Source organism: Phocoena phocoena, chromosome 13, assembly GCF_963924675.1.
Source record: "Phocoena phocoena chromosome 13, mPhoPho1.1, whole genome shotgun sequence".
Classification (NCBI taxonomy): domain Eukaryota; kingdom Metazoa; phylum Chordata; class Mammalia; order Artiodactyla; family Phocoenidae; genus Phocoena; species Phocoena phocoena.
The window spans coordinates 55,283,399-55,296,192 of NC_089231.1; the positions used below are offsets into that span (position 1 = coordinate 55,283,399).

The window sequence follows — 12,794 nt, forward strand, 5'->3', positions numbered from 1 at the left end:
TTCCTAGTTCCACATTCTTCATTAAAGTTGTATTCTGGCTTGATCAGTATTTAGTGCTTGCTTTATTATGATTACGTAAGCGCTAATTACTTTCTTCATTGCACAACTGTTCTTTTTTTCTTTGCTAAGTAACTCTGCCAGTTGCCTGGTGTCTTCTCAAGATGCTTGGTACATAGATAACCTATCAGTTTCATATTTTTTTCTCTATTTATTTTTGGCTGCATTGAGTCTTCGTTGCTACATGTGGGCTTTCTCTAGTTGCAGCGAGTGGGGGCTACACTTCGTTGCGGTGCGTGGACTTCTTATTGTGGTGGCTTCTCTTGTTGTGGAGTATGGGCTCTAGGCACATGGGCTTCAGTAGTTGTGGTACACAGGCTCAGTAGTTGTGGCTCACGGACCTAGTTGCTCCACGACATGTGGGATCTTCGGAGACCAGGGCTCGAACCCATGTCCCCTGCAAGGGCAGGCGGATTCTTAGTCACTGCACCACCAGCGAAGTCCCTCAGTTTCATACTCTTGTAGACATCTTTCTTGGAACTTTGCCATGTGCTCTGGTCTGGATCAGTTGTTCTTACGCTCGTTACATTTGTCCTTCTGTGATCTTCCTTCACCTTCATCCTGGGAATACCCTTTGTCTTTTGTGTTGGGGAAATATAGTAAAAACAAAACCTACTGTCAAGCTAGAAAACTTCTTCACAAAGGTAGAAGAGAAAGAAGACAATTTTGTGATTGAATAATCAGTAAACCAGAATGTGATTCTCATCACAATCTGATAGAGATTGCAAGGAAGGAAATCTTACTCTGTTAACATGGGTAAGTGAATAAAATATATCACATTCATGTTTTCAAGAAAAATTGCTAAGTATCTTTATGACTGGGAGTAGAGTTTGCAATTTGGAGTCAGTTGATCAGGAGTTAGGCCCAGGAAACTGGGAGATAGGGGTTTACCTTTATTGATGATTAAATTTCATAGAGTTTGCTCTCAGGTCCTTGAGGAAACATTCCTGAATTTGTGAGATTGTTAAGTAGCTTATTTTATTTAGCATTTAACCTTCCCTGCGTCTCCAATTTTGAAAGAATCCCTTGTCCTTTACCTTCTGCTGGAGTACATTATTCACTAGTTTCCTAAGAAAGGATTTACATGTAAGATAAAATTATTGCTCTGAAAATGTCTGTATTCTACTTGATTGATTGAATTGAAAGTTGGACACTACTTTCCATCGAAATTATAAAAACGTTGCTCCATTTTTGCCTTTTAGCTTCTACTGTTGCTGATAAATTTAAACTTGTTATGATTAACTTTCCTTTTTATGTTTCCTACGTATTCTGTCTGGAAGCTTATAGGGACCCACTTTTAATTCTCAACAGGGCAAAATTTTATAATGGTACATCTTTGTATAGGTCTCTTCATTATTTGAAGTACTTCATTTTCTACCTTGCATCATCACGGTTTTCTCTTTTTTTTGACGGGGGGGGGAATCCTTATTTATTTGATGATGTACCTTTGGGACTGGTTCTCTGATTTTCCTAATTTTTCCATTTTTCTTAATCTTTCTGTGTTTTTTTTTTTACTTTTGGACAGACTTTCTCAATTTTATGTTTATATCTTTCCATTGAGTTTTTCCTTTTGCTGTATTTTTAATTTCCAAGTGTTCTTCCTGGTTCTCCGAATGTTCTTTTGTAGATTCTGTTTTTGTTTTATGAATGTAATACTTTTTTTTTTTTTGCTGATAAATAAATGGTAGTTTTTTTTAAAAAGTTACCTACACTGATAATGTTTATTGTCTCCAAGTTAGTTGCTTTTTATTTGTTGGATTTTGATCTCTTTCTTCATATATCTGGTTAATCTTTGGTCATCTGCTTTTATATCTGATGGAGAACTAAAATGCACATAGGAGATCCTGAGAGTTTGGGAGAGGCTGTTGAGTATGAACTCCACTACAGGATGATCTGTCTGTAACATTTTGTTGGGGGAAATCCTGTTGTATCTCGAGGTCTTTTTCTTGGGCTCGGTAGTTTGCTCAAAGAACAATCTTTAGTCTCTTGCCTGGAGGGGAATAATTTGGCTGTCCAGGTTCCTAGCCAGTCCAGGAGCAAGACTAGGGTAGGAATGGGAATGAAAAGGTCTCAGTATCCACATGCGGTCCGTTCAGGATTACCCTTGTATTCTTTTTAGTATCTTACCCTTTCCTGCGACTTACTTTTTGTGCCCAGGTTCACAGATTCTCTGCTTAAACCTTTTCAGAGAATAATTTTCCAGTCATCTGCCAGAGGTGGAGAGGGGAGATCTGGGGATCGAAATTTTAATCAACCCCCCCCCTTTTTTTTTTTGGCCTTTCTTTTTGGCCCTGCTTCTAGGGGTACCTCGTAACACCAGTTCCTTAATGGTACCTGGGAATTCTGTGGTATATATTGGTTTTGAGCTTCTTCCATTGCTGTTTCACAGTTCAGTTTTCTTGGGACGATACTAGGTCATTTGCCACTTGTCTGTCCTTTTTTCTAGCAGATAATTTCTATTGTCCTTGTCTCTTCTTTCATACCTCCCATATCTTTGCCTTTAAAAGTAAATAAAAGGAATCCCTTTGTTCTTATATTAGTGAGGCTTTAAGAGATAGTGAAAGTAGATGTCTGTGGTTAATGTCCATCTTTCTCAGGGAGTTTATTTTACCTTACACGCCTCTTTACAGCTTTTTTCAAACAAGCCATGTTATTTAATTTTTACAGCTTATTCAGATGATATCTAAATATTTAATTTCATTCTTCAGAAAAATTAGGTCTTTTCTCCGTCATGGTATATCTTTCCTCCTTTTTTATCACCTTACCCCTTACAGAGTAAAATGTTGACACTGTAAGTATCTACAGGTGGTCAGAGGTGGTTTAGGAATCACATTACTCATAGTAGTAGATTAGAGGGTCTCAGTATACATTCTAGCAAGGCTACATTAGCACAAGGCTGCACTTAATTATTTGGACTTTATCTAAAATTGCCATTCAGTTTAATAGGTGCCAGAAAGTCTCTAAAATCCCTGTGGGTGAAGGATTTGAAAGAATCCAGGACAAAGTCTGTAGACATCTTTAAGCCTGACCGATTTGGATGTTTCATTTTCTTTGGCCTGTATACATGGTCTAGCATTTCATTGTTTCCTACCTTGTATCTTTACTCACTGCATGAATGGTATCACTTATTAATACTTGTTGGATCATTTTTCTTTGTAAAAATCTCATGGGAATTTGCTTCTGTTCATTTATTTCTCTCTTTTAAAAAAATACAATTTTATTAGAAAAATGAATTAAAAATGAGAATGTCATATGAGAAGACAAACACATTTGCAGCGGGAATTCCCTGGCAGTCCAGTGGTTAGGACTTCGTGTTCTCACTGCTGAGGGCCCGGGTTCAGTCCCTGGTCAGGGAACTAAGATCCTGCAAGCCATGTGGCACAGCTAGAAAAAAAAAAAGAAAGAAAAGAGAAAAGAACATTTGCAGCTTATTTGTAGGTAATGGAGGGAAAGTTAAAAAATAATTTATTTTTTCCAGTGGTTTATCTTTACATTATGAAGAAATAACCAATGGCCCAAATTGTGTCATTCGAGGTGTTACAGCTAAGGGCCCTGTAAACTCTTGTCAAGGCAAGGTAAGCATTGTACATACATGTTATAATGCATGTTATTTCTTATATGGTAAAAATGAAATTGGAAATTTAAAATTGAATAACCTATTTTTGTGACAAGATGACAGTAATGTCAGTTTCTTAGGAATTAATCAGGATCATGTCACCCGACATACCATTACCATTTACATCTCTTGAGAAGACCAGCATATTTGCTGCTGTTGTTTGTTAAACGTTTATGAATTAAATATTTTCAGCTGTCTTCATTTTCATTCCAGTCTTTTTGCATTCAAAGCCGTTTACAACAGTTATCTAGTACTATGTTGCTTCTTTTTTCTCTGTAAGTTTTTCCATTTTTCAATGTTTTTCTTAGAATAGGAACAAAAATATGAGAAACTTTAGCTCACTTCTGTAAAAGTATTCGGTTTGGTATTTGGATAAGGGAAGTGTTTTGGGAGGAATAAGGTTAGAGATAGTAAAGACAAACTCCAATAAGGTAATTTTTCAGTTAAGTATATAAAGTAGCTAATAGATTAATATGACTAATGTGAACACTGTGGCTAGTAACTTAAGTATTATGTTACTTTTTTTCCATTGTATCATTACCTTCAATATATATTTTAAAAATTTTCCCTATCAAAATAATGTTTAAAATAGAGCATGTGAGTTTAAGTACTGTATACTGTACTGCATTGTATAACCTAGTCAAATTAAAGAGCAAGTTCTGTACATCTTTCTGAATTAAGCTTTTTCTGGAAAAAGAACTTGAAATGCGTGGAAAATTTGACTTTAGTAAGATAAACTTGCTAAAAAGATTTCTAGATTTTAAAAACCTTCTTATTTTGAAATAATTATGTTTTACAGAAGAGTTTCAGAGATGGTATAGAGAGTTCCCATATACTCTTCACCCAGCTTCCTCTACTAACATCTTATACAACTATTATATATTTATCCAAACTAAGAAGTTAACATTGATATAATACTATTAACAAAACTCTGGGCTTTAACATTTTCCCAGTTTTTCCACAATTATTTTTCTATTCCAGGATCTAATCTAGAACACTGCATTGTTTTTAGATATGTCTAGATATTGGGTTCTTTCCATTTCACTACTTTCCACATTTTTTATAGTGCCCATCCTAATTCTGATAATTATTCAGAGGTTATGCCTTTTGAATTCAAAGATAGTATTATCTATAAAGAAGGCAATATAAATCAGTTTTTTCACCTGCATCTCTTTCATACATATATATGATAATTTTAGTCAATATAAATTTGCTGAGTAGATTTCTATAATGGTATGAAAATGAAAAGCAAAAAGTAAATCAGAATTGAGGTAGTAAATTACTTAAGTATTTATTTAGGACTTGAATTTAATTAAAATAATTTTTCCAACAGAATTTTAATCTGAAGGTTATTTTTCCGGGTTTAAAAGAAGACTCACAGTTTCTGAAAATTACCTTACTGCCAGGTAATATTACTTTAAGAAATATTCCTAATTACCTTTTAAATAATATTCTTATGATAAAATATAATGACACTTATAAAGGTGAAGTGTTTTTTTGGTTTGGTTATGGTACAAATCTTGAAAATACATTGAGTGACAAACATAGTGCTAACGGAAATGACCAGTTAAAAATAAAAGACAGGAAAACGTTTAGAAAGACTTGAGTGAAGTTCTAAAAATAATCTTGGGAGAAAAATGTGAATATTGAAACTATATTGGGGAACTGTTCTTAAGGATATACTAATTAGACTTACGTTAGAACTGGATCTGTCTTTTTTCTGATATAACTAAATAACATTTTAAGAAGGAAAGTTTCTTATGCTTTTATGTTGTTAATTTGAATAATGATTTATCAACTCGTAAATGAAGTTGCAGTAAAGTTAGGGTAGAAAAAGCCAGCTAATTTGAGAATCAGTCTATTGTGGAGGTTCAAAGAGTATATTCTAGCATCGGCCCTTCTGCGTTTGAATTTAAGCTCTGACACTTACCAGTGAGGTACACTTGTTCTGTGCCTCGGTTTTCTCATGTGTAAAATGAGATAATACGTAATTCACAGGGTTTTTGTGAGGATTAAATGAGTTAATATGGGCAGCCCTTACTTTGCATGGTTTCGGTGGTAACTCAGTGGAGGATACACTTCCAATATGCATGAGTTCTCATTAACACAGTACTGTGCAGAGTGAGAAGTGCATATGCTGTACAACACCTAGAACAGGACTTGTTATGAAAGTTTTAGCTCTAATATTAATAATACTGTGATCATATCTTTGTCCATATATGACCTTTTTTTTACTGGTTTTAATGAAAAGAAACAAAATAGCTATTTCCTTTCACAAATTCGTGTAGTTTGAGCTTTCCCTGAGGCATGAATTGATTTAGAAGTAAAGATTGGCCCATTGGTAGAAGTATAAGAAAAAATTGTTACGTGTTAATACTCACTTACAATGCTTTTATTTTAAGAGGTTAGCTAAAACGTATGGATTACTCAAATCTACTCAAAGGAAATTCTTATTTACCAGATAGTTCTAATATTTTTTTAGAATTTGCGAGTAAATGTGGTAAAGTAGGAAGTGGGACTGTGTAGTGATAATGGTCAAGAGGTTTCAAATTACAAAATTAGGATCTAACCTGAGTCTGCCATTTAGTAGCCATGTGACCTGGACAGAATACTTTATCTCTCTGGGTCCCAGTTTCCTCATCCATAAAATGGGGATAATAATATTACCTTCTTGATCAAGATCATTGTAAGGATTCTGAGAACAGAGTTGGCATATGGTAAAAACACTGTTCTTTGATATAACTGTTCTTTGTAAACTTGTGTTCCCATTATTTAGCATAAATTGTATTTTAAAATATCAGTGTTTATAGGGCACATCAGGTCATCTTGCTGCAGAAATAGAAACCCTCTTTTATTAGTTTAGAGGAAACTTGTGGTGCAGCTTGCTTAGGATATCAAAGTGTTGTGGGCAGTGTAACAAGTAAGTTATCTGGTTATGTCATTATATGAACTGATCCTTTGAACAAAATTACCTGAGACAGGTATGTAGTGTGCCTGAGAAATCAGTCTCATTGTGTAAAGTTAAAAGTAGTAAATAAAAAAGTAGTTTAATAAACTTTTATTTTTATTCTTGAATACTTTTTTCCAGGATCTTTTTAGTATTTCACGTTTGGGTGATTTCTAACGTGAGTTATCACCATGTCTTAGCTTGTTACATAAAACTAAGTCTAGACATCAAACATTTTAATATAATTGAGACCACTCTCATGATGTATAGAATATATGCATTTGGGGGATAGAAATGATTAAACATGGATATTTCTTTTTTCTCTCTTGGCATTATTTAAAAGATATTAAAACTTGAAATGTTAAAAGCTGTTTCTTTTGCTGTTTTAACATTTCAGTTTTAGAAACCTGAATCTCTATTTTATTATATAATTTTCTGGTAGGTCCCCCTCATCGATTGAAAGTGAAACCTGATTCTGAAATTTTAGTTATAGAAAATGGAACAGCTTTCCCATTTCAGGTAGAAGTTTTGGATGAATCAGACAATATAACAGCACAACCAAAATTGATTGTTCATTGTAAGGTAAGCTGTTATAAGAATATGTAGATTTTGAGTCCCGTGGTACTAAATGGAAATCACTAAATCACTATATCTTTTGGCTCCTTCATAGTAAGCCTTATATTATATCTAGATTGTATAATGATTATTCCATGGAGAAATTTTTGGGCTATCTCATTGTCAATAGTTTTCAGCATCCCTAAGCCAGTAATGATGCCAGCTGTGCCAAGTATTGGACTACAGATTCCTCTCTTCTCCTTCCTTAGTCCATCCTCCTCATTTCAGATGACGTATTTAATTTATGAGTGGGATGATGGAAATATCCTTTAGGATTGGGAATGGATGGATAAATGAATATGAGTAAAAGAGCACAAAAAGGAAAGGAAAACCCAAATAGGTGGTGTTAAAAAAAGAAAGAATAATGGTTGAGGAAGTTGGTTTTTCTTCCAAAATCAACAAATTTTACCTAGAATTGTAGAAACTTACTCTTTTCATTCAGAAATTGTCTAGTATATTAGTGAATTATATTTATAGTTTTCTAATTTATAGCCGGAAATAGTAGCTGTACTAAATTGTTTGAAAATTTAAATAACAGTTATTGAATAATAAGTTACATTTGATTGAGGTCTTAAATTATTTTGTATGCTTCCCATAGTTTTCAGGTGCTCCAAACCTTCCACTCTATGTTGTGGATTGCAGTAGTTCTGGAACCAGTATTTTGTCAGGACCAGCAATTCAAGTTCAGAATATCAAAAAAGACCAGACGCTTAAAGCAAAAATTGAAATACCTGTAAGTTGTTACTGTTATTCATTGGTATTATATTGAGTCTTTATACAAATATTCTTTAACAGCTTTATAATATTTTATGTAAAGTTGTTTGACTTTTTAAAATGAGATATTTGTGATTCTTCTGGCCAGAGGGAAGAAAAGGCAAAAATGAAATGGTATAGTAAATAACATTTTGTATCAAATATTAGTAATTTTCTTGATCAAACCTTTTATAATATCTATAGCTATTATTGATTACATGTTCCTAAAATTTATTTTTTCCTGTATTAAAATGTGACAATTATCAGTTCTATTTTATTCTCTTATTTCTTACAGTTTACACTTGTTTGTTAGAAAGTTTGGTAAATGTCCCTATGGAACCACCACTGAAGGAAGGATATATGAACATTTAATATGTGTGTATAATTAACAAAATAAATACATGGTTTTTCAGTAGTGTTTTCCTATAAAGAGATGCTGTGTTAATGTGCCAGTAGGATACTGGTTATTGGATATACATCATGGCTGAAGGTGAAGCCAGCCTAGAGAAGGACAGGCAGTTGATATAAGCATTTGGTTTCCTAAGATTGCTAAATGGGATAACAAATACTTATACAAGTAAAATACCTAAATGTGATTTCTTCATAATTGATACGGTTAGTAGATGATAAATTACCCGATCAGTTGATTAACCAATGTTTTTCCTATTAAGTATATATCAGCTAACATATCTTAAGCCTCAAAAGGGTAAAAGCTTTTATTTTTTTACATTAGAATGAAATGATTTGACTTTATTCTAATTCTTTTCTTTTGAAGCTGGTTATATTTGATAATCTTCAAATATTTGTTATGCATTTCCTTTTTTCAATAATGTGGGCAACATATTTTTGAGCATACCATCTTGCAAAAGATCAGGAGATTCAGGAAAAAGACTTGGAGTTAGGGAGAAATCTGGGCTTGAGAGCAAGAGAGCATTTACATATAATTATGTAAATACTACAGAGCAGCAACAGGCAGAACACCAAGAGTCCTGGTCAGTTAAGACAAAGACCAAGGTATATCTTGTAACCTGCAGTTAGAACATATTATCCAAAAGCAGTGACTCTTAAGTTTGAACCAGGCAAATAAGATGCGCTTATAATAGGGGATGGATTATTTGCCTGATATTCTGAGGTAGGAATTTTGAATATGTCATTGTTCATGTGAATGGGCTTCAGTAAAATGACTGGAACTGGATGAGGAAGGAGACATGAGTGAAATAGGATTGTAGAGGTATTTTAAGCTTAGACTTATGTGAATTTTTTGTATCCTGTGGAATGCACTACGCCTAGATTCTGAAATAATTATGTAGTGTTTTAATTTTGTGTGCCTAAAATCAATTTATGTAGCACACAAGCTCATCGTTACTGATCTTTGGAACACTGATATGCCCATAACAAATTATAAATACGCCAGCTCAACCTTTAGGGGCATCTAGAGTCCTCATCTAGCTACAAGCAACTCTGTTCACTCACCCCAATGTGAAATGAATTGAAAAAGCTCTAGAAGCTCATTAAATAACATATTTTATTGCAATATTTATCTTCAATTTATGGAAAATTCTTAATTTATTACACCTTTATTTTTATTAATAAATGCTGGTCACCAAATCTGTGTCATATGATTAAAATTTCACAGGTTTGCAACACTTTTAAGTAAATTTACAAATAAAGGGGAAGGAAGTTCTTTTAAGTCCAAATATGCTAGTTTTTGGTTTTAAGAATGTGGCCCCTGTCATTATTTATAAGTTGATGGTATAAAATATGGAATTATTAATACTGTAGTATCCTCTTAATGAGAAAATCTATGAATGTTAACAGTATATAAGATGATCTCCCATAATGTTGGAAATAAATTCTTAAGCAATATGGAAGATTCACCATTAAAGCCAAAAACTGTGTTTTCAGTACACACGTCATTCAGTATATATTTGTGTTTTCCTCTCTTCCTAGAGTTGTAAAGATGTGGCACCTGTGGAGAAGACTATTAAGTTGCTTCCCAGTAGCCATGTTGCAAGATTACAGATATTCAGTGTAGAAGGACAAAAGGCAATCCAGATCAAACATCAGGATGAGGTTAATTGGATAGCAGGAGATATTATGCATAACCTTATTTTTCAAATGTATGATGAAGGAGAAAGAGAAATCCACTTAACATCAGCTTTAGCAGAGAAAATTAAAGTAAGTGTTTCAAACAGATTGTTTATTTGCAAGAATTCTGTTCATTTTCTTGCTTGGAAGACTCTGTACAAGTTTTATAGGCTATCCTCTAAGAAGAAGCTTATCAAAGAAAAATAGTACTGTTATATAAAATCCCGGGCTAAATAAGATATTTTTTCATGCACTAGATTGAAATGTTGAATGATTCATGTGTGACAAATTCATGCTTAGAAAATTGATTTTGACACCTAAACAAAATTCCAGTCCTGATGAACTGTATTTCTATACTCAGAATCAAGATCACCACTTGACCAAAGCAGTGTTTGTCTGTTTTGTAAATTTTATTTATTGATTGATTGATTGATTGATTGATTGCCGTGTTGGGTCTTCGCTGCTGCACACAGGCTTTCTCTGGTTGCGGTGAGCAGGGACTCTTTGTTGCGGTGCACGGGCTTCTCATTGTAGTGGCTTGTCTTTGTTGCAGAGCACAGGCTTCAGTAGTCATGGCTTGCAGGCTCTAGAGCGCAGGCTCAGTAGTTGTGGCGCACGGGCTTAGTTGCTCTGTGTCATGTGGGATCTTCCTGTACCAGGGATCGAACCTGTGTCACCTGCATTGGCAGGTAGATTCTTAACTACTGTGCCACCAGGGAAGTCCCCAACCAAAGCAGTGTTTTTGTAGCTATTCTGAAGGCACTAAATAAAAAGTCTGTTAAAGGAAAATGGTAAAACAGTATTGTTAACTACAGAGTCCTGATTTGGCCATTTGAAATTGGTATAGCAATCTCTGAAAGTGTGATCCTTAGACAATGCTTTTGTCAGTTCTCGGTAGCTTCAGATGGTCCTCATAGACCTGCCATCTAAATGTATCATTTGTACCTTAATAGGGTAAATCTATATGTTGAAACTTTAACAGCTCACTTAACAGAGAACCAAATCAAAATGGTTAGAGTTTTTTTAAAAATGAATTTTATTTATTTATTTTTGGCCATGCCATGTGTCTCGTGGGATCTTAGTTCCTTGACCAGGGATCGAACCTAGGCCCTCAGCAGTGAAAGTGTGGAGTCCTAACCACTGGACCACCAGGGAATTCCGCTCTTTTGCACTGCTGTATTCTGTAGCCATCCTGAGTCTCCAAATACAGGATCTGATATTTTAAAAGAATTGTTTACCAGGATTCAGCTGACAGTATTTTTTAAATCTTATTTGGAATAACCCTTGCTCCAGCCAGTTTATTTTCCTCTCCATAATGAGGGAAGGGAGGATTTCAAGATAAATAATCCTTATCCTGCTTGGAAGGGAGGCAAGCCATTTTTATCTCTATCAGCAGATTTGAAGGCAAGTAGTTTAAAAGTGGTACCAGCAGCCTAACTTCTGAACTGATTCCTTGCTTTCTCATAATGTTTCCACAGTTTACTTTCATGTTAAGGGTAAGGAGAAACATTGACTTCAGAGCCTTTTTCTGTATATAACCTTCTTTTTGCCATTCTATAAGCCCATGGCCAGCTTTTGACACATTTTGCCTCAATTCTAGTAGTTGTACATTTCTTGGGTTCCAAACATTTTAAAACATGCACCTTTATTGATAATAAAGGATATTAAATACTTTTATTAAATGTATATGCTTAAAGTGGTTTTGTAGTCTTTAGAGAATTCTCCAGTATTGAGGAAAGCCAACCCAAACTGACCTAGGAATTCATTGAAGAGAGAGCACAACTAGGGTGAGAGAAGAAAGCCTTTTTGTGTAACTCCTGCTTGCTGCTTCCATTATTTAAAAAAAAGGAAAAAAAGGTATGATAAAGAATAAAAATACGGTTTAAAAAGGTAACTAAGAGGACTCCCCTGGTGACACAGGCGTTAAGAATCCACCTGCCAATGCAGGGGACATGGGTTCGAGCCTTGGTCCTGGAAGATTCCATATGCCGTGGAGCAGCTAAGCCTGTGTGCCACAACTGCTGAGCCTGCGCACTAGAGCCCGCGAGTGACAACTACTAAAGCCCGCGCGCCTAGCGCCCATGCTCCATAGCAAGAGAAGCCACCACAATGAGAAGCCTGTGCACCACAACGAAGAGTAGCCCCCGCTAGCCGCAACTAGAGAAAGCCCGTGCACAGCAGTGAAGACCCAACGCAGCCAAAAATAAACAAATTAATTTTTTTAAAAAAGAGGTAGCTAAGAAAGAACAGCATAAACTAGGATTAAAATATTAGAATATCAATGATTTAAGAATCACAACTATAGAAGGCTAAAAGCATAAAGTTGAGGTAAAAATTCTTAAATAGAAAGGATTGGAAGTTTAAAAAGATAGTGTAGGGTAATCAACTTAAAAAATGGATCAGGTAACAAAATATGGAATTTAAGAGATATAAAGTTAAAATTAGAGCTGAAAACCTTCCAGAGTGGATTAAGATCAAGATGTGACCAGGATGCTAAGTACATTAGTGGATTTAACTTTTTTTCTCACCTTGCTGAATCAGGTCCACTTAGATCTCATTTAAAACCTATATTAATAAGATTCTTTTCAAAAAAACAGAGTGACTGTTAATTCTCAGAATTGATCACATGATTTGATTGACATGACTTTTCTAAAACTATAATGACCACAGTGATAATCTTGTGACAGAAGCTAAAGAAATGACTTAGGAATATTTATT

At 34.5% G+C, this 12,794-nt stretch overlaps 1 protein-coding gene across 1 annotated transcript in view; it reads left to right on the plus strand.

The window, feature by feature from the left end:
- SMCHD1 (structural maintenance of chromosomes flexible hinge domain containing 1) overlaps nt 1-12,794 on the plus strand; it is a 129,076-nt gene that overhangs the window by 58,052 nt on the left and 58,230 nt on the right. The window contains exons 21-25 of the mRNA XM_065889575.1: nt 3,536-3,632; nt 5,007-5,079; nt 7,063-7,202; nt 7,834-7,968; nt 9,939-10,166. Of these exons, the coding sequence (XP_065745647.1) occupies nt 3,536-3,632; nt 5,007-5,079; nt 7,063-7,202; nt 7,834-7,968; nt 9,939-10,166 (673 nt within the window). The remainder of the gene's footprint in view (nt 1-3,535; nt 3,633-5,006; nt 5,080-7,062; nt 7,203-7,833; nt 7,969-9,938; nt 10,167-12,794) is intronic.